Source organism: Serinus canaria, chromosome 4 (genome assembly GCF_022539315.1).
Source record: "Serinus canaria isolate serCan28SL12 chromosome 4, serCan2020, whole genome shotgun sequence".
NCBI classification, from domain to species: Eukaryota; Metazoa; Chordata; class Aves; order Passeriformes; family Fringillidae; genus Serinus; species Serinus canaria.
In genome coordinates, this window is record NC_066317.1 from 14,633,958 (window position 1) to 14,654,919 (window position 20,962).

At 44.1% G+C, this 20,962-nt stretch overlaps 1 protein-coding gene across 4 annotated transcripts in view; it reads left to right on the forward strand.

The window, feature by feature from the left end:
• Window positions 1-8,857: 8,857 nt before the first annotated feature.
• ZNF827 (zinc finger protein 827) overlaps window positions 8,858-20,962 on the forward strand; it is a 100,049-nt gene continuing 87,944 nt past the window's right edge. For 3 of the 4 annotated variants that reach the window (XR_007777485.1, XR_007777486.1, XR_007777484.1), the window contains exon 1: window positions 8,932-9,189. Coding sequence is in view for 1 of the 4 variants with exons in the window: in XM_050973890.1 (XP_050829847.1) it covers window positions 9,147-9,189 (43 nt within the window). In the remaining 3 variants the exon portion in view is untranslated. Of the gene's footprint in view, window positions 8,893-8,931; window positions 9,190-20,962 lie in introns of those variants that run through there. The other variant, XM_050973890.1, reaches the window with a different exon arrangement.

Here is a 20,962-nt window from a genome sequence, read left to right on the forward strand (position 1 = left end):
TGGCACCCTGGGGGAGAGGCCACCTAACTTAATGATTATTGAGATCAAGAAGGCTTACTCATGTTCTTATAAGCTGCCATTCAACATATTAGAATGAATAAAACTTCCAAACTTCAATAAAGATTTCCAAGAAAACCCAACAATATCTTGCACAAGTCTATGGCCTTGCTGGATCTCTTCTCTAAAAGTCAGTCACCTCGATTTTTCCCTTTTATCCTCTATTTGATGACCTTTGCAAGACTAAGTGGGAGACCTACACCTTCTCTGGCTAGGCAGGGAATACTTACTGTTCAAGCTCCCACCTGCTTCCAGTGATTCTGGCTCATGCAAAATCCTCCGTGTAGGAAATACAGAAAAAAGTACTCCTCCCTTGAAGAACACTTCATCTTCTTCCCCTCTTGCTTCTTCAGTACAAAAAATGTGGATTTTTTTTTTTTTTTTTTTTTTTTTTTTTTGTTAGAAGGGGGACATGTACAAAGAGAGAGACTAGAAAGTATTTGAGTGAATCTCTGTATTCTTCCATTTTCAGACCCTCGATTCTTCATTCATAAAGCTGCTTTTTGAGGAGGGAAGAACACAAAGGGGTAACCCCCTGCCCCACAACTCCAATTGTTTGTTGCTCGAGTTGGGGGAAAAGAAGTGTGTGAGAGCGTGTTCCCTGGGACCGTGACTCCATCTGCAGGCAGGAGCACGCCACTCTCTACCGAGAGCCACCACGACCTCCGTGGCATCGAGCCCCTTAGGTCTTGAGTGACACCACTGAAATTCCCCCGGTGTTTCTCAGTGCACAGCAGTATCTCTGTCCCTCCCAAAACCCAAACGAGAGCAAGAGTAAGAAGTCAAATTATTTGGGTACCTCATGAATTTTACTTCTGTGACCTTGGCACCTTTAGTGCAAGGAGACAACATATACGAGGAAATTTGTGTGCTTACTGGTGAAAGAAGAAAATAGCACTAAGGAAGTAAGGCTGCAAGTTAGTGAGAAAAGCAATTAAATCCTGTGGCCACAACATCTACATGTCAGGGATGTGTTGATGATAATGGTTTGCTGGGAATATCAGCCTTAAAATTCTTTATCTAGCTTTGTTGGTGAACTACCACAGGCAGAGCGCGTGTCCCCAGCTGAAAGGTGGAGGTAATGATGCTTTGCAAATGTCTAAGAAAAAAGGCAGCCAACTTCCAGTGCTTGCATTTTAGAGGGATTAAAAATACAATCTTCTACCTGCTCTGCAGTTTCAAGTTCATTTAGTTTGTATAATCAGGATACTGAGGGAAGAAGAGTGTGGAATTAAAACACCAACCATGAGTTTGGAATGATTAATTAATATTTTCCATTAAGTAGCTCATAAACCAGTAGCAATTCTAAGAACAAGTATTTGGACATTAAAGAGTTCTGGGTATCATAAGGGTGTTTTTGGTGAAGAGTCCTAGTAGCTAAAAAAGCCTGGTGGAATATTTGTGTTCTGTAAACTACTCCCATAAAACCAGACATGAATACTATGTTTAGGAAACAGTAAATGCTCATGTTACAACGCTTTCTCTTATTGGGAGAGTCCTTTTGAGATCATCTATTCCAGCCTCAATGCTCAAACAGGTAAGCTAAGTTGTTCAGGCAACCTCTCTGGTCAACCTGAGCCAGTGTTTGACTCTTCTGATGGTAAAAAGACATAAAAATTGAGTTCTTGCATTCAGATGGAACACTGGTATTGTGTTATTTGGTTTGGTTTTAGAGCATTGCTCTGGTTTTTATTGTTTTTTCCATTTTGTGCCCCTCACCTTTTTTCCGTCAATGGACACTGCTGAGAAGTGTCTGACTTCCTCAATCTCCTTCCCAGCCATCAGGCATTTGTACAAATGGATGAAGTGCCTGAGCCTTCCCTTCTCCAGGCCATACAGTGCCAGTTTTTCAGCCTCTCCTCATTTAGCATATGCTCCAGTCCCTTAATCATCTTTGTGGCCTTGTACTGGACTCGCTCCAGTTAAGTCCAGATCTTTCTTGTGCCAGCAAGCCCTGAATGAGTTGCAGCATTCCAGAAGCAGCCTCACCAGCACTAAGCATAGGTGCAGGATCACTTCCCTCCACCTGCTGGCAGCTGTCTTCCTTCTTGGCTTCAAGGGTGCATTGTTGGCTTGTGGTTCCCTTCTTGTTACCAGGATCTCAAGGTCCTTCTTGGAAAAGCTGCTTTCCAGCTGGTACGTGCCTAGGATATGCTGGTGCCCAGGACTGTTCCTCGTTACTTTGCATTTCCCTTTTTAAACTTCAGGACATTCCTCTGCCCACTTCTGTTGAGGTAGTACTTCTGAAAGGTGACACAACCATCTGGTATTATCAGCCACTCCTTCCAGTTTTAAATCATTTGCAAACTTGTTGAGGATGCAATCCTCAGCTTTTTTTGTATGGAAATGAAAGCTGCTTCTCTCCAGGTATTACTACTTCTGATTTTTTCCTACTCATGAAGTTTAGTGCTTCTCTGTGGGCTTTTTCACTATTATTAGTCTATTTCTTTTGGACAAATAATTTGCGTCTTACTGTAAACTACAGACTTGAAAGAGCATGGGTGGTAGGACTGCTGAAAAGTAGGGACCAGAAACAGTATTTCCATCAGTGTAAGCAGGGGTTGAGGAAGCCAGTCTGTATTTCTAATATCTCAAAAGACAAATAACCTTTTTCTTTGTGCTGTACAGCCTGATTGGGAAGTGCCAACGCAAGGAGAGATTTCCTACAGGCTGCGTGCCTTCGTGCTCAGCAGGCTGACTTGCAGCCCAAACCCTTCTGCCTGCCAGTAGGTGATGGCTGATCACTGAGAAAATGAAGCATGGTCAAGCATAGCTGAATCCCTCTGAATTCATCACACCAGGCAGATGAACTCTGCTAGAAGCTTGATCTCTGCATGGTCCTTCCCTCCCTTGTCCCAGTGGATTTTTTTCCCTTGGGAATGTAAAGTCTCAGCACCACCATATTTTCTTGTCTCCCAAATGCCCTTCTATCTCACCCTTCTTTAGGTATTTCAGAGAGGGCATAGCTGGCATCAGCACCACTGCCACGCCCCTCTGCGCCTGCCTTCCTCCCGCTGTGTCAGAGGGAGATGTGAATGCACAGTCCTGGATGGCAGCTGAGCTCCTTGGGGTCTTGTCAGCTCTCATGGTCCAGCGCAGTCTCACTATTACTCTGGTGTTTGAACAATAGAAAACTAGCTAGTTAATTGAGAAACCAGAATTGATTTCCCTGAGGAATTTGCCACCTTGCTGGTGCAACAGAGACTCTGCCTTTCAATGTAAATGTAACAAGGTGTTTAAAAACTTGGACACACTTCCATTTAGCAAACAGCTGTGGCTTAAAATGCTGTTGCCTTGCTACTTAACGAAGCTGCAAGACTTCTCACTGAAGTAGACAGAAGGATAAATACATTCTGTTTTGCCAGTTTGGGGGGTGTTTTTTCCAGGAGGAGGTAATGCCTTAAACCATGGCTGGTGTTTGCGAATAAGGCTGTGCCTAAATCTTCAGTTAACCAGTGACTAGCAAACTTTTAAGCAGAAGCAAAATGAGAGAGGGAGTTCTCTGGGTCTTACTCTGATTTACCTTTGGCAATTCTTAGGATGGGGTAAAGTTATTGATTTCAATGCAACTTAAATGTAGAATATAAAATTATGCAAGAAGATCAGGACTGGAGCAGATAATTATCCTTTTTTATTTCCACATTTGTAACTGCAGTAGCCCTGAGCTAAGTGTTCCAGTCCTCAGTTGACTAAACAAATTCTTTTCATCAGTTCAGAAATTGCTTAGTATTTTATGTTGTAAAATATTAATTTATTTTTTCTATATTTAATCTGTTCTGGGTAAGAGGTTGCTCACTCAGACTTGGGGGAGAAATTCTGCATTTCAGGTACCTGTAGGCCTAACTCAAATAGTCCTAGGGTCAGGTGAGTGGTTGCTTGGTTTTTGTTCAGATGTTTGGTTGGTTTGGAGTTCTTGTTTTTTTGCAAAATAGGCTTACAGCAAAGGGATGTGAAGAGGTGCTATATAATATATATAATTATATTATATGTAATAACATGACATTATATATAAATTATGGAATTATTAAATTGAAAAGCCAACTGCAATTATGGTAAAATAAGAATCATGAAACTTTTTGGTAACTCTGAAGAAGCATCCTATAGTATTTAAGTAGCAACTGAATTATGTGGACACTAATATGTGGTCCTTTTTCGGACCCACAGACAATGTATTTCTGGCCTACGAAATCTAGAATTTTATATCAGCATGGGTTTAAGGCCCCCAGCCTTAAAGTGTTGATTTTTTAAAACTGAAATTAGAAGATATATCATCTTTCCTAGGTAGTGTAGTATTCTAACAGCTGAAAACTATGAACACCATGGTTTTTCTGGAGAAGTATTAATGTGTTAAATTTGCAGCTCAACTAGAAGCATCTTGTGCTAAAGTTTGTTATAAAGTGATGATGGCTAGTTAGTTTGCCAGGATTCACACAAGATTCTGAGAAAACTGGCTGTGTTTTAGCAAAGGGGCATAGGTCATATTGCACTCTTCCTCTTTGATGCCTCTCCAGTTGGAGGCTTTGAGACTGAAGTGGAATTTTTGGTCTTCAAGAACATTTGTGATTCAATATGCCCTCTGTAACAGTTCTTGCCTAGAAGTGGCTGTGTACTTTCATTTTAAGAAAGAAAAGGTTAAAAACTTTGTGGAAGGAGAATTTGGTAGTCTTTTAAAAAAGCTGAAGCCTTGTGTCATTTAGGATCTGCTGGTTATGTGAGTGCATCTCCCACTTGGCAATTGTTTGTTACCTGTCCTAGGATGACACTCATCAGACAGAATGGCTTCTGATCATTGCCATTGGCCTTTGTGGGGCCAGTCACTCACTTATCATTATTAATTATTCTTACAAACCTGTTAGTTAATGTTATTTGTTTACAGAGCAATTGCAAGCATGGATGATGGTATCCATGAGCTGTTCTCCTATGGGCATGTTCAGCCCTTTTTGTTTGCCTTTCAAGTACTTAAGAGCAAAGAGAAGTTTGTAATCAAATGGTGTTTGAAGGACTGATTCATAGTTACTGCTGAGCAAGGAAATATTGGCATAAATTAAAGACAGAAGAGTTTATGCTGTTAAGGGTAATGGCCAGAACATGTGAGAGAGATGGTAATTTCAATTAAAACTAGTGGGCTTTATTGTACATGTTGAAGATACAGAGGCTGTAGAAGGTATTTGCCTATGCTCAACAAAAAATTAATCCAAATATAAGAGTAACTTTAAAAAGAGCCTGTGGAGCCTGAATAACTCTACACTGCATGCTAAGGGACACACAGAACTGAACTGGCCTTCCTTTTAGTAGGTGATACTTAAAGCAGAGGTGGCTGTAGTTTGGTTTGAGAGGGCCCAGGAACTGGTTGAAATGGTCTCATTTTTCCCCTCAGTGCATTTCTTTTTAAAAAATCTGATCCTGGGAGCAGAATTCTTTAAAGTCTCAAAGAATAAAAGAAGGATGCCAGCTAATTTTTAAGTTTCTGTTTAGCAACATTTTCAAGGATTTGGTATGTTGCATAAAGACAGTTTGGATGCTAGATATGCTGCAGAGGTTTTAGGAATGTTACATCATTTATTACTTGTTAAAAACCTTATTTACTCAATTTGTTTCATTTTTCTCATGTGTAAGTGAAGAAAATATTTACTTTGTTCAAAAGGGGTTTCTGGAGCTGAACTTAATTCATATGTGTAACTAGGTTTGGTGTTTGGAAGGTGCATACAATCATTACTTATTAATAGCAGGACCTGCAGAAGCAATGCATTATTTATCTTATGTTATCTGTGGAAGACTTGCAACTATTTTCTTGTGTTTGGACTAAAAATGTTCAAAACTGTGGTCAGCTGACTTAATGTTTTCTTTTTGTGCTATACTATCAAAGTCATTTTTGGAGATTATTTTTAAAATGGCATTTTGTCCTGAGTCACCTTCCTTAAATCAATGTGTAAAGTAGTGGGATGTGGGGACTGCTGTGCCCATGGTTTTGGTGGGAAGGCTGAATACTATCTGTTGACCAGGACAAGACCTAGAGTAATGCACTTAGCCAGGATAGAGATGAAAAACCAAGTTGTTCCCAAAGAGAATATTTCCAGGTGTGGGGCTAGAAACTCTTCAAAGCTAGAGTATATAAAGTTTCTCCTGATAATTCATTCAAGCATTGGGATTTCTTACTCTGCAGAACACTCTTAAGGCTTGGCCCACTAAACTCCTAGGAAAACTGTTAGGATGTCTGTGGAAGCCAAGGTCACCCTCAGAGAGATTTAATGTGTGCCAGTCTCCATGGCCCTTTCAGAGAGCTCTGTTCCCGTGGTGCCTTTTTGCTGCAGCCACCTCAACTCCCCTAAAGGGGGGTTTCAAGTGATGGAGGGGAATAAAACCCACATGGCACATTGTAAATTAATACTGACAATGTCAACATTATGTCAGAAACACATGAGGAATAGAAGGTGGAAAGAGTGGTAGTGAAGAACAGAGTATTTCCTGTGTCCTGTTCTCCTAGAGCACCTGGGGAAGGGCTGCCACAGCTGTGGTGGATCACAGCACAGAGCCAGCACTCTCTCCCCTCTGAAATGGCTACTTTGTGGCCTCCTGCACAGAGAGGATCGCTGGGTCTCTGCTCACAAAGCTGGCTCAGTTCAGCACAGTGGCCATTAGAATGTATTGAAAAAATAAGTAAGCGGGTCTGGCATTGCAACTCCTGCAGTGAACAAAGTTCTGTTGCTAGTCCCAGGCATGTAGAAATTGAAGTTTGTGAGCAACAGTGGAGAAGGCCTCTGATATTTTTGGTTATCACTACTAACATGGTAGAAATCGCCAAAACCGGTATAAGCTGGAGAACTGAGGGAAAAGACGGGACCTAAATCTTCTGAGGGATTCCTGTCTCTGATGCTCTTGGTCATGAGTAAGGCAGCTGTTTGGACTCATCCCTTCCCCCGAAATCTCCAGTACTGACAGTTACACACTTTGGTTTTACCTCTGGATTAAAAATAAATCAATCTCTCCATGAGAATGAAGTATTTTAGCTGTGTTGTGAAATGATAAACCACCTGCAGCCAGGAGGAATTTGTTTTGTTTCAGTAGATGTGTACCCTGTACGTGTGGTTTCGAAATTCAGAATTGCACAGGCATGGTAGTGAACCTGAGATTGTCACATGCGTAATCTTTTAAATACTATTTAGATTTCTTTTTACTTCTGAAAGGCTTGGTGTGGCTGTAAAATGAGTATAAGATTATGTGAAACTATTCTAAATTGAGGTAATTAAGAGTTTAAATTTACTGTTTAAAAATATTTAGGTTGCAGATTTGGTGTTTTGTGTTTTCCTAGGTAGCTGTTTATTTTTAAGAAATTGAAGTTGGAATGAAAAATAGTGTGATAAAATGATGAGTCAGGTTGTCAAAAGCCAAAAATATTCTAACAGGTATACATGCTAGAATAATGCGTATTTTTATTTTTGCAACATCTGACTCACAATCTTGATTATGTATTCTGCTAAGTTCAAAGTTTTCTTATACAAAGAGAGAGCTATATGAAACAACTATGCTTCAAATAATTTTACTTCAATTGTTGTAACGGGTTTTGGAGTTTAAATCATTAACAACCTCCGTGTGAACTTTTATCCAAATGACTGCAAGTCACAAAGAGAGCACTTCTCTTTCACGGAGTACCTTTTGTGCTTTAGTGAGACTCAATCCCTCTTCTATTTTTTTTCTCCACCTTCATGTCTGTCTTTGAAGAAAGATGTGTGATTTGTGAAGTAATGAGAGTATGTATCAGTTAATGAAAGCTGCTATCCTGGCTTCATAATGCACACTGGAATTGCTTCAGGATCAAGCTTCATATACCTGCATTACAGCAGGAAAAAAAAAAAAGTAAATTTCAGAAGTCCAGATTGCTGTGTGCACTGTAGACGTATCATGTAGCAGTTAAATCAACCATTAGGGGTGACCTAATCTTGATTTCCTCCCCCCTCCACACACTCACACACACACACACACACACACTCTCAAGGAGTTGTGATTTTCATGCTGCTTGTATTCTTTCCACTTTTTAAAACCTGCACTAGAAGTTGTCAGGATACCAACTTGCCCACCTTTCTTTCTGGCTTATTTTGGGTTCTTGTTTTGGCCTGGAGGGAGTTGTGTGTAAAGCAGCCTCTCCCTCCCACACCGAAGTTTGGCTGCATAAACACCTTCAGCCCCTGTGCTTTGTGAAGGGATAGCTGAGCCCATCCAAAAAATTCTATGGGGTTAGCTGTGCACCACCACAATTTTGCTTTTCTAACACAAGAAGACAAAAAGCCGTAATTAAAAAAAAAAAAAAAAAGGTTGATGATATTATTTTCGTTCCCACCACAGTCGAGAGGATTACAGTGTGAATGGTCGAGACCCACAAATTCACACACACACACCTTTTTTTTTTATTTTTAATTTTTTTTAATTTTTTCTTTTTTTTTAAAGAGCGGATTGGCATCGGGTGCAGGAGCGGGGCAGCGCATCCTCCGCCGCCGCGCAGCGCCGCGCCCGGAGCCCGCGGGGAGCGGGGGCACCGTCCCCTGTGCTCCAGCGGGGCGCGCGTGTGTCTGTGCGTGTGTCCGTGCGTGTGCCCGCCCGCCGGGGCTGTGCGGGGGTGTGTGCGGTGTCCCTGCCCGCCCGCGGGCGCGCCGGGAGCGCCGCCGCCGCCGCTGCCCTTTGATCCCGGCGTTAGTGTTAGTTAGGGGCCGGGAGGAGCGCGGGGCGCAGCCCTCGGCACCGCCGCGCCATCCCTCGCCCCGGCACGGCGCCCGGCGCCCGCCCGCCCGCCGGGAATACATCCCCGGCCGCTGAGGGATACTGCGACCGGGGACAAGCCAGGTGCACGACCGGGTTGCGGGGGGGTGGGGGGGTGGGGGGGAGAGGAAAAGAAAGAGAGAGGGGGAGAGGGAGCCCTTCGCGGTGGCTCCGAGAAAACCGGCTTCAAGCCCCCTTTCCCCCGGCGAAGAGGGAAAACCCGCCCCGGTTAGCAGCTCCCCCGGGGGCCCCGGCTTTGTGCCCGTCCGTGCCCCCCCTTCCCGGTCTTATTTGATCTCCCGTTAAACCAAGGAGGAGAATGTGAAAAAAGGGGGAAAATGCCCAGGAGGAAGCAGGAGCAGCCCAAGCGCCTCTCTTCACGTAAGTGCCCCCTCTTTTTGCCATTTTCTCCTTCCTCCTCTCCCCGTCTCCTTCCCCTCTGCAGCCGCCTCCGTCGTTTCGTGCATTAGTTTAGGGTTACAGAGGTGAAACTGACAAAGACACAGCCTGGGTTATTCCTCTTTTAGGTCTGAGCTAAGGCAGCCATGTTGGTGATGAACAGCCTTGTGCCCTTTTAATTTTTCCTCTCTCTCCTTTCCCCCCTTCTTTCTTCGCGTCTCTCGCCCTTTCCTCCCTCTCCCTCCCCTCGCCCGTGATTGTGCATTTGTGCTAAGGGGGGGGTGGAGGGGGGGCGGTGTGGGTTTCTCTTTGGGGCCGGAGGGAGGGGGGTCTGTTTTATTGGGGTGGGGAGGGGGGCTAAGCACGGGAGGGGAGGGCGACGAGAGGGGAAGCGGCTGCTGGCGTCTTGTGCGGAACCAGCCGAGAGGTCTGTCCCCGGCTAAAGGTTGCGGAGGGGCTGGGCGGCCCGGGAGCGGGGGGTAGGCGGGCAGCGGCAGCGGAGGGGGCCGGCGGGGCACCCCACACCGACCCCAGGGCCACCCCGGAGGGGGCCGTGGCCGCCGCCGGCGGCGTGGGAGGGGGTGGCGGGGAGGCAGACCGTGGCAGGCGAGGTCCCTGCAGAGCAGGGAGAGGAGGCGGCGGCGGGCTCTGGGCTCCTCCTGGCCGCAGTGAAATGAAGGGTCAGGCGAGACTCGGGCTTCGGCGGCGCTGCCCCAGACGAGAGCAGCAGAGCACAGGGCTAAAGTGCATCCGATCCTCCGCTCGCAGGCACCCACTGCGCTCACGCACACGCACACACACATCCACACACACATCCCCTGACACGGTTCACCCTGCTCTGCTCCTGATCGCTCCCTCCCCCCTCCCTGCCTGTTTTTCCCCTCTTTGCAAAACAGTTAACTTTTCTCCCGCTCCCTCTCCCCCCCTCTCCTTGTATTCAGCGCTCGGCAGCTATTGAGAGGGAGGCGGAGAGGAGGGGAAGGGACCTAAAAATACCCTGCCCCTGCATGGCCCCAGGGCTGCTTTAAGGAGAGCGTGGGGTGGATGGAGGGGTCATTTGTCTGTCCCCGACACATCTGCTCGGAGCGTGCCTGCAGCCCCTCCGCGCCGAGCTCGGGGCAGGGCGAGAGCTGAGCTGCCGGTGCCGGAGCCGGGCTCGGTCACCGGGAGTTCACCGGGGCGGCTCCTGCCCCTGCCCGCGGGGCGCCGCTGCGGGCGGAGCGCGGCCCGGCCCCCGCTCCGCTCTGCGGGCGGAGGGGCTGGGGCAGAGCTCCCAGCGCCCTTCCCGCACCGGCACACGGGCCGGGATGGGAGATGTGGGCGCGGGGGGTGGCAGGCTGGGGGCGAGGGGGAAGCGCTTGCAGCCCGGCAAAGATTTGTCTCCCCTTTTCCTTTCCTGCCGACTCGAGGCAAGGGCATTAGTTGTGCTGGGCTTTCCTTCGGGAGGGTTAATGTGTGAGGTCGGTTTGGGGGGTTTCCTCCCCCCTTCTCCCTTCCTTGCCGTTTGCCCCCGCACAGCAGTTTGGCGGTCCGCTCGCTGGAGGAGCTGAGCCAGCAGCCCCGGTTCCTCCCGCAGAGCGTGGCCGGGCTCTGCTCGTGGGGAGCGGCGGGAGCGCGGCGCCCGCCTCTGCAGCGCCCCGGCCCCGGCGCGGCCGGCGGGGGCAGGGGCCAAGCCGGGGCGCGCAGGGGCGGTTCGGGGGGCGGCCGCGGGGGGCTCGGCTCGGCAGGAGCCCCGCGGGGCTCCCGGGACGGGCGGAGGCGGCGGGGCCGCGCCGGGCTGGCGGCTGACCTTGCCCTCGCTCCCGCCCCGGCGCTGCCCTCCGCCCGCCCCTGGGGCTGACATCAAACCTGGGCTCCATCTTAGGTCGGCCGGGCGCTGCCGAGCGCGGCGGCGGGGGCTCGGCTCGGCTCGGCTCGGCTCGGCTCTGCCGGGCCCGGCCCTGCGCTGCCCCCGCCTCCAGGTTGCGGCTGAGGCCGCCCGCGGCCCCGACCTCCTGACCGCCGCGCCGGGGGAAGTCACGGCTTTTTCTGGGCCGAGGAACAATTGTCTCCATTGTGCACATAGAGTTCGGCGTGTGTTATTATTTTTATTTTTTTTTTAATACACAGCCTAATTTGTACTTCTTTCGGATTAATTTTATAATTCAGTTCATGAGAGGAGGGATTTTTTTTCTTTTTTGTGTGAACCAACCTTCGTCCCACACGAATGCTATCTTTCAGTGGGATTTATTTATTTTAATTTCTTTTGCAACTAGATTGCACTGGATCAAGAGCTATTATCTGACAGTAGTAATAATACTTTGGATAACTCAGAATAATAGTGTTCTAGATTAAGGAAATACCTTGGAATTCAGTGTGCAGATGGTGTAAATAGTGATTTGGTTTGGATGGGGTTTTTGTTTGATATTTTTGTTGCTGTTTTGTTGGGGTTTTTTTAAGCAACACGTTGCTTTAAGGGGTATTCAGTGTAAAATATGTTTTTATTCTCTGATTCTCACTAGTTTCAGCAATACATTTCTTAGCGGGACAGAGGGTATATTTCACGTTGAAGTATTAATGGTGGCAGAAGAATGTAAAGTGCCCCATGCGCATCCCAGAAGAAGCTGTCAGCTGCTGTGCTCAACCTTGACTCTAGCCCACTGTGGGCACCGCGCTGTGACTCACTCCCAAGTCATGTTACAGGTTGCTGCTGGTGCGTGAATGCTCTCCAGGACACCTGAGTGATGTAGCATCTTCTCAAACCTCCCTGGGATATTTCAGCTTCTGTAGCAGTGGTTTGCGAATAAATAGTCATGTGTGGATACACAGCATAATTTGTGAGTGTTACAGTGTAACTGAGCAAATGTAACTTAGCTTGGCAAGTCCTTGTCGGCTCTAGTGCGGCTTGGCTAGGAAGCCCTGTTCTCTGGGTTTCTAGACCTTCATTAATTCCTCAGGCATTGTTACATACCCTGCAGAGCACCTGAGGATTGCCGTCTCTGCTGACTAGCACCCTGATTTTATACTTCTGCCCACTGACTCCCCTGGACAGCCCTCACCTGCATTTGCAGGTAGTTTCACTTGAGAAGACTGCCCTGCCAAAAAACATGTGATACTGAAGAAGTGCTCTGTGCAAGACTTTGCTGGAGATGTACCAGGCTGCTGCAAGAGTTTAATTCAGTTCCAAGGGAGCTGCTAGATAGTGACATCTCAGTGTTTGAGGGAAGAGAGGGGTTGATATTATTAGACACAATAATAATGTGTTTGGGTGGCATCTCTTAAAATGGCAGAGTTAAGGTTGAGCTTTCAGTCACTGGAGTTGTTTGCAACATAATTTAGTTTGGAAGGGTCCTTTGGAGGTCGTCTGGCCTAGCCCCCTGCTCAAAGAAGGATGAACCTCAGTGTTCAGTCGGATGGGCCCTTTGAGGCTCCAGTATTTACACATATTGTGGAGTTTTTGTGTCCAAAGAAGTCAAGTTTGGGGAACTGTTTAGTCACAGATGCCAGCAGAATGTCTTCAATCACACTCTGTGAAACACAAGAGAAAGTGCATCCTTCTTAATTTAAGATACAAATGAATGAGGAAAGGATTTTAGATGTTCCTTGACAGACCATGGCTTGTTCATACCCAACCAAAATACTTCAGCTGTGTGGACTTGGTTTACAATGGCAGAATTAAATCTATAACTTAAGTTTCTGCCCAGTACATGTGTGTCTTATGATTACATTTGGATGTGGCTAACTTGGGCAAGTCAATTCACTTCCACTGGAATGTTTTAAGGAATTTTGCTCATTTCTGTGTGTATATGCATTCGGAGTTTTTTTCCCTTTCAGCTACTTTAGCAGTTAGATATTTGTTTCTCACTGACTCAGCATAAGAATCCGTAAAAATACATGTAGAAACACAACCCTGTCTTCTCCTTGTTGCCTCACTTTCCATTCTACCTCAGGCTGTTGTTTTCTGTACCGAGGATTCCTGAAAGTCTGCTACCTCTGAACTCGTGTGACTCGGAAGAGCTCAGCCTGAAAAGTAAAAGTTTTGGGAAGTCTTCAGGCACTCAAGTAAATGTTTAAGATCTAGAGCACTGTGTTGCCTTAAGTGCAGCAATCGATACTCCTTGGGGTTTGGTTCTGTCTCAGAGGCTTGTCAGCAATGCAATTTGCGAATGAATGCCACAATTCCATTTATTCAAAGCTTGCATTTATTACAGTCTCAGGCAGAATTAAATGCTACATTGAGAAGTTTGAACTGCTGCTAGTTTCTGAGGAATGTTTTCAGTGCAGGACAAACTGCAGTGGCAGCTTCTGCTGGATTTGTTTTGTTAAAGAAGGAGATGCAGAATTGATACAGTATTAGTTTCCATATCAAAAGCTGGATATCTGACTATGAGCAGGTGTAATTCTTCTTCGTTCTATGGTCAGGTACAGTGTTGGGTGTTCCAGATACTGTGTTGAAGTGTTCAGCTGTTTCTATACAGTAAAAAAACACTTGAACTCTGTGAAGCTTTTTATTATATTGTGTCTTTATTGCTTGATTATATCATCAGAGGAAAAAAAATGCTGTCAAACAAGTAAATTAACAGTGATTTAGAGCTTCCTTCATTTTTTATTTCTGCAGCTCACTTCATCTGATACTTTCTGATAGCAAGAGAGGATGCATTGGATGGGTTTTTCAAAAGACTTCCCAATGTCAGGAGTGCTTTTGCTGTTATTTGGTATTTAAGAGTTGTCTCCAGGACAAAACACTTTTGCCAGGAGCAGAAATCTTTCAGATGAATTTTTTTACTTTACTAGCACACCTAGCATATATAAGGGGAACCTTTTATTTATTCTTCTAACATGATTTATTTATTCTTCTAACATACTAACTATTTTTGACCTCTTACCACTGCAGGGATCTTGATATGGCACATAGTCCACAAGAGAATCCACAGAGGGAAAATTATTATTCTTGGTATGATGAGGTTAATAATTTCAATGCTCTCATTATGGTTGTCCTGGTGGTGCTGTAATGCACCTCTCAAATAAACAGCAGCCTTTTGGTGGATTGAGTAACAACCCCGTTACTCCATCTGAAAACACTTCTCTCATTTTGTCCATCTTGTGCTAATGAAGTCGTCACAGATTTTTCAAAAATACCTTCTCCCTTTATGGGGACCCTTTCTAACATGAAAAGTCTGTCTCTTTAAATTTATATGCTGGTTTGTTTGTTTGTTTGTTTGTTTGTTAAGTGAACTAAGTCACTTTTACAAGATCATTCAGTGATAAACGTCTAAAGCACATCAATGGTAGACTATGTCTTAGTGTTGTCTGACAGTACAAAATATGGATAAATCACACTGGAGTATAGATTGGGCTACCAAAGAGTCAGTGTTGTGCTCATTAAGTTAATTAAGTCTTTAGGATCTTATGAGTGAGATTTTAGAGGGGGTAGGGGTGCCAAAGATTTAGAACAAAACCACAAACCTTATAGTTGGCCAAACAGCAAACCAGCAGAGAGAGCAGTGGAATGGGAAATGCAAGAGCATGCGGACAGAACACATTTTTACTTTTAAAATGGATGAAGAATGAGAATGACTTAATCTTTCTAGCAGAGTGATTGTTGTCTTTTTCATATGTAAGAAGGCAGGAGTAGGAGGAATTAAGTTTAGAAAAAAAAGAAGGAAGAAGAGGAGCCAGGAGGAGCTGGCTGTTCAAAGTGAAGTATTAGTAATTTCCTATAATTTAATCAGACCAGATCCCAGAGCAAGATAATGAGAGCATGACCTACAAAAGAGGACTTTTTGGAAGTTAAAAGGGTTTCTAACATGAAGCTTCACAAGGCATGTGATTTGTCATGAAGCTCTGTATAGAGGACTTTTTTTTCCCTTTCACATTGCAAAGAAATCATAATATAGACATGAGTTCAGATGGTTAGGGAGAGCTGATATGTCTTGTGTCCAGAATCCTTTTATTATTGCAGCTTTTCAAGCATGACTCTGAAGTTTTTTAAGAGTATATCTTGTAAATAACAGTTTGGGGTTTTTCCCTAGTTTTTTGTTGCCTAGTTTGCTATTCATGGTACATGATTTGTATCATTTGGGTTTACACATACAAATCCCTCCAGGATGTTTGGAGGCTAAAGTACCATACACCTTTCAAAAATAATAATAATATACAAAATACCTGGACTGCAAAGTAGCCAGCAGTATGTAATAGAATCCAGTTTTCATGGGGACGGGGGGAGTTTTCTTCCTCTCTCTTTTTGCCCCCCAAAGTAAAAATTTTTTGTTCTACCTTAAATGTCTTCTCTGAACAATACATGCTATGTATTGATACAGGGATGAAGACTAATAATTTATATTGGGGTGAAGGAAAAAAAAAACCCCAAACCTTCAAAAAGGTGGATAATACCCCTTTCTCCAGGATTTTCCTTTAAATGTAGTTAAATAAAAAAACTCAGACCCATACTTCACTTGAAGGGATACACTCTCTAGGGTACAGACAGCATCCATGCTGCACTTATGCACTGCAGTGAAGGATTCAGCAACTTGTACCCATAAGCTCACTTGAAAGCTTGTCTTTCAGGTTTTCTCTTTTGCAGACTTACAGTTACTTTTATGGTACTGTTATGCTTCCAAAGACAGTTTCTTTTTTCCTTGCTTGGTATTCTTCTTGGTCTAGACACCAAATATTTTGAATGTGCAGTTTGAATGTCCTGTCTAAACCTGGCAGTTTAGGAGTTAGCTCTGTTCCTTGAAATGTCTCCTGCCTTTCAAGGGAGTTCCTTGTTTGGGGTGTAATTATACTGAGTATTGGAGTTCCAAGTTAAGCCTAACGCTAAGATAAGGCTGCTCCATTTTGCAGGTTAAGAATTCACCCAGAGTCCGAGTTAGGGTTATTTGGAATGACACAAAAGTCATGTTTGGGGTTCTCTTCTGAGAAACATTCAGTGAAGAGAGAAAAACTGGGCTGCATAAACAGTCCTTTTCCTCATTTTTTTCAGTGCTTAGACAACAGGATTTGGAGCAGAGGGGAAAGAGTGACTAGTGCTGATAGCACAGGAGACCAGGAGAGAGAAGGTTGCATGCGAGACTGATGATTTAGTTGCTGTTTAGAATAAATCCCATTAAAAATTAAAGGGTTACCTAGTGGTAGCAGTCTTTTAATGAGTGGTGTAATCAGCAGTTTCAGCAAATGAAATTAGGTTCCAAACATCTGCACTGTTTTTTTGGTTTTTTTTTTTTTCTTTTATTTGGGGTACTCTCACTAGGATAGAAATAGCATTTTTGAAGCAACTCAAAGCTGAGCTACTGTCCTTATCTCTTTGAATTCTGCATGGCCCTACTCTAAGAACTCCCTTCCTCAAGAAGGGTTTGTAGCTCTGCTGGCCCTCATCTGGGGTTTGCAGCTTGGATGTGGTTTTCCTCTGTTGCCAGGTTTTCTATGCAGGTGCTAATAATTCTTTCCTGCATGGTCTCAAGTTTTATCTGAAAGTTTCTGAAAGTGAAAAGATTTGGCACAAGCTTGCTGTAAAGTTACAACTTCTTATTTTGGACATGTCCTGAATCCTGGTGCTTGTTACATTGTGTATCAGGGCAAGTAACTTTTAGAAAAATGCATTAAAAGAGCTGCTGGTTTAACTAAGTGTGTCTTTAGCTTAATGAATAATTCCCATGTGTGACTTTAATGAACACAAATTCTTTGCAAGCTTCTAGACTTCACTTTGATTTGTGTAGTAGGACAAATAATTACTCATCTCAAAAATTAAAATACGAACAGATCTTCCTCAACTAGATGATCATTATCTGGAGTGCAAAGTAAGGAACAGAGAGGGTGGCAGACAAGTGTATTTAGACAGCAGCTGGTGGTGTAGCTGTGTTTGTGTGCTTTCTTGAAGCACAGCCAGAGTCTCTCCCTTTATAAACCACTGTGCCAAATCTAGACCTGGCAACTAATGACTGAGGACCCATTTCTTTATGTGTTTGGAGCAGAACTCCTCTTACTTACCTCTCTGTTTCTGGCACTTTGAGCTGATGAGGAACCCTTCTCAGGCACCAGAGTAAACATAACAGCCTAGAGCTGCTCCAATTTCTGCTGCCCCCAGGCTCTCACCCTGCTCCTTGTTCTGGAAAGGAAAGGCTGACATAATCCTTTTGTCAATTCTGCATTGCCAAAGGGAGTTCTTTGCACAGTGAATAACTCTGAAGGGAGCTCTTCTGCCCACCTTGAGGTACTTGAACATTGCCCATAAGATCTAAATATGCTTCATCATAATTGTTTATATTGTCTTCCTGCACAGTGCTGTGGGACACTGAGATAACAAAGCCAGCTCTAAATAAGCTGCCTTGTGTGCAGGAGGCTGTTATCACAGCAGTGTGCCCAGGTTAATTCAGCTCTACTACTTGTGGGTATATTCCAGTTGGCTCAGATATCACCACATAGCACTGTGGTATTTAGTATGGACACACTCTCAGGAGAACCAAAGTTGTTGTCTTTGAAGGCTTTTACTGGCCTTTGTAAAAGTTCTTGGTAAAGCCCATGGAGTTCTCAGCCAAGAAATGCACTTTGGAAAAGTAAAATCAGATTTCACTACCACTGTCACACCTGTTTGTTTGTTCAGCAGAAAAAGCTGGGAATGGATTGGACATGAACATGAAACTTTCTCTTCACTTCTAGCTATTCCCCTTTATTGAAATTTTAGGTGGATTTTACACAGAATGTCCAAACACGTTGCTGTCATTTCTGCTGTGCCTGTGCCCTAAGTAGCCATAGTAGTAGTTTCTTGTCCTGGGAGCTTGGCACGGAATCCTAACTTTCTTTTAAATAAGGTAAGGTTTGAGGAATGTCCACTTCTAATTGAGTGCTTGCACATTGATTATGTGACCTCTGAATTAAGGTTGAAAGCTAAGGTGTAGTGCATAAAACCATGTGTCTGGGAGTGGGCAGTGCCTGTTGCACATGGCTGCTGTGTGCTCTCTTACAACTATGAGTAGCTTCCTAATCCTCTCCTATTTGGCTTTGCTTGTTAACCCCAAGCAATCCTCTCAGGGACAGAGAAAGCAGCTGTCTTTGGTAGCAAACACAGCACGACAAAACACTTCTTGAAACTTCTCTTAGATACCTTACCATCATCCTTATGGCAGGAATTAGAAACTCTGGGAATATAATTTGCCATGTTTTAATCTGACTTTGGGAGAGAGGAAAAGATGAAATTATAGGCAACTAGATTCCTGTGAGAGGCACAGGAAGGAATCATTTCATTATCTAAAGTCTAAACTTTTTGTTTCTGAACCATTTGGAAGGTTAATGACAACAAAACACCTCGGGTGAGTAATGGGGCAGAGTAAAATAGTAAATGAGGAGCCCATTATTTACCAGAAATTGAGCAGGAGAAGTTGCTTATAGCAAAAATAAACCAGTTAAAACAAAAAGGGATTTTTGTTAAAGCAGGTGCTCTGAGTGTTGTCACCTGCTGTGGTTGAATATTGCCATCCACACAGTTTGTGAGCTCCTCCCTTTGCTTTGTGACCCCTTGATAGGGGTTGTGAGCACAGTAGGGATAATTACAGACACTGTAGCACCTTGATCTGAGGCTTCCCATGTTCTCTTATTGCCACCTGCATATTAAGATGACAGGGATTTCTAGTTGGCTTTGTTGTTTCTTTTATTTTGTTGATCCCTGGAACATCTTTAATAAATGTGTTTTAAAGCAACAATTTCACATATTTTAAAAGTCCTTTTCCAGGAGTCAATGTTTTGAGAGCTTAATGTGCCTTTTTCTGTATGTTAGTAAAAGGGAAAACTCACAGTGTTTGTTGTTGCTACCTTTCTGACTTCTATATTTAGAATAATTTAAGATGACTTCAGTGAGTTCCCTGAACATTATTTTTTAAATTGTACTTAATGTCTATTATCAGAAATGGGCCATCTTCACAGCCTTCTTCTGATCTCCCTTGTGGTGCTAGGGTGATGCAAATGTTATGGAAGTTGCGTTGGTCCCCAGATGGGGATTCTTATTGCATGGGGATATTTCTAGGAGAGGAATAATTCAATTATTTCATACATCTTCATATCACTGCAGCTTGGAATAGGCTGTGCATCAGAGGTGGGAAGGGTTAGAGTTGAAACCACAGCTGGAATGCATTCTGATCTACTTACTGCTTGTTAAGAGCCATTTCCAGCTGCTGCTGCTGCTAAGCTGATCTCCAGGCTGAGGCTGGGTTAGAAAACACAAGGGACAATCTGAGCTCATGCTGTGTTCCTCCTTTGCCACATACCCATGTATGTCACAGGAGAGAACGTGGCCCTGCCTGGAAATCAGTCAGAAGTGTTGGCATTATTGAATATGTAGTGGTAACTATTCTTCTGAATTTAGTGGAATGAACTGCTTTTGCCAGGGTGCCACAGGGATTGCTGGGAATTGGAGATGTCTTATTCATGCTCAGAGAAGGGAATAATGAGCTAGCCAAAACAGTCAAGGTAGGCATAGGTCAGGATGTACAACAGCACATCATCTTATCAAGATAGGCAAACACAACCAGTTCTTTGACAGTTTTTCAAACTCCAGTATGTCCTTTCTGTGAAGAGCAGCCAGCCAGACACCTGCAGCAATAGAGACATATAGAGAGAGTAATTCTTCTGCCTTCCTCAGAAGCTACCTGGGTTAACCTTGTGCCTGGGAGATGAAAACCTCCCTTCACAAGCAAGATTTTTTTTTTTCTTGCTATTTTTCTGGTGCTGTAAGCTATGTTCCTTAAACAGTTTTGGGTCTAGGAGTTCTAGATTGCAATGACAGAGCTGTTGGGGTATGTGATCATTGTGGGGATGTTTGGAGGCTCAGCAGGATGGTATACAGACATCAGATCTCTCTGAGTTCTTGTTTGGTTGGGTTTTTTTTTAAGTTGTGGCTCAACAGGAAGTTTTCTTTAGAGAATCTTCACACCTATAGGCAGAGCTTCACACCTGGCTTTTTTCAGTTTTCATCCTTGTATAGCAATAGTGCATTGATGAGATCTATTTTTCTTCTTTTTCTCTTTCTTCAAAAACACTTGTGGTGTAATCACTGCTTTTATTGCTGATAATTCTTTTTCACCCTTTGCCAGTCAGTATTTATGATAAGCTTTCTATGACATCTGAAGAAAATTGGTCAGGAAAAGGTAGGAAAGTAGAGAAAGAAATAGAAATAGCCATTTTTCATTTTGGCAATAGCAATACTTTGTCAGTGTCACACCCTGAGTGCTATTGGTGGTTTCAGAAGTTAATAGAAAGAGAAGTTATTTGGAACTGGTTCAAGAGAAGATACAGCATGCCTTTAAGCATTGGAGAGGAGAGGAGAAGTAAAGGTTGCCATTTGTATCATCCCTGACATTTTTGGCCTGCCTTAGGAAATTAGAGACAGTAGTTGTGGAGAAGGCAGATCAGAAGAACCATGTTCTTCTATAGGACTTCTGATTACTCTTTCAGCTGAATGTCTCCTGAATTTCTGTTTTCTGTGGTAGCAGTATGACATCAGAAAATGCTCTTAAAGATTACCTTGTGCATGAGAGACAAGGAGATTCTGTTTCCTCCACCTTTGTTGGTAGTGCATAGGACTACAGACTAGGGAGTTAACCTGCTGTCCTAGGCACATATGACCAAACAAAAAAATAATTTCAGCCTAAATGACAACCTGTTTTCTAGTTAGGTCCTGCAGGAAAGATACACTTAGTAGTTTATTGGGGAAGCTGAGCTAAGCCATTGAGGTTGTGTATCTGTAGAGTAGTTGTCCCTCAGAGGAGCAGAGGTCAGCGGGGAA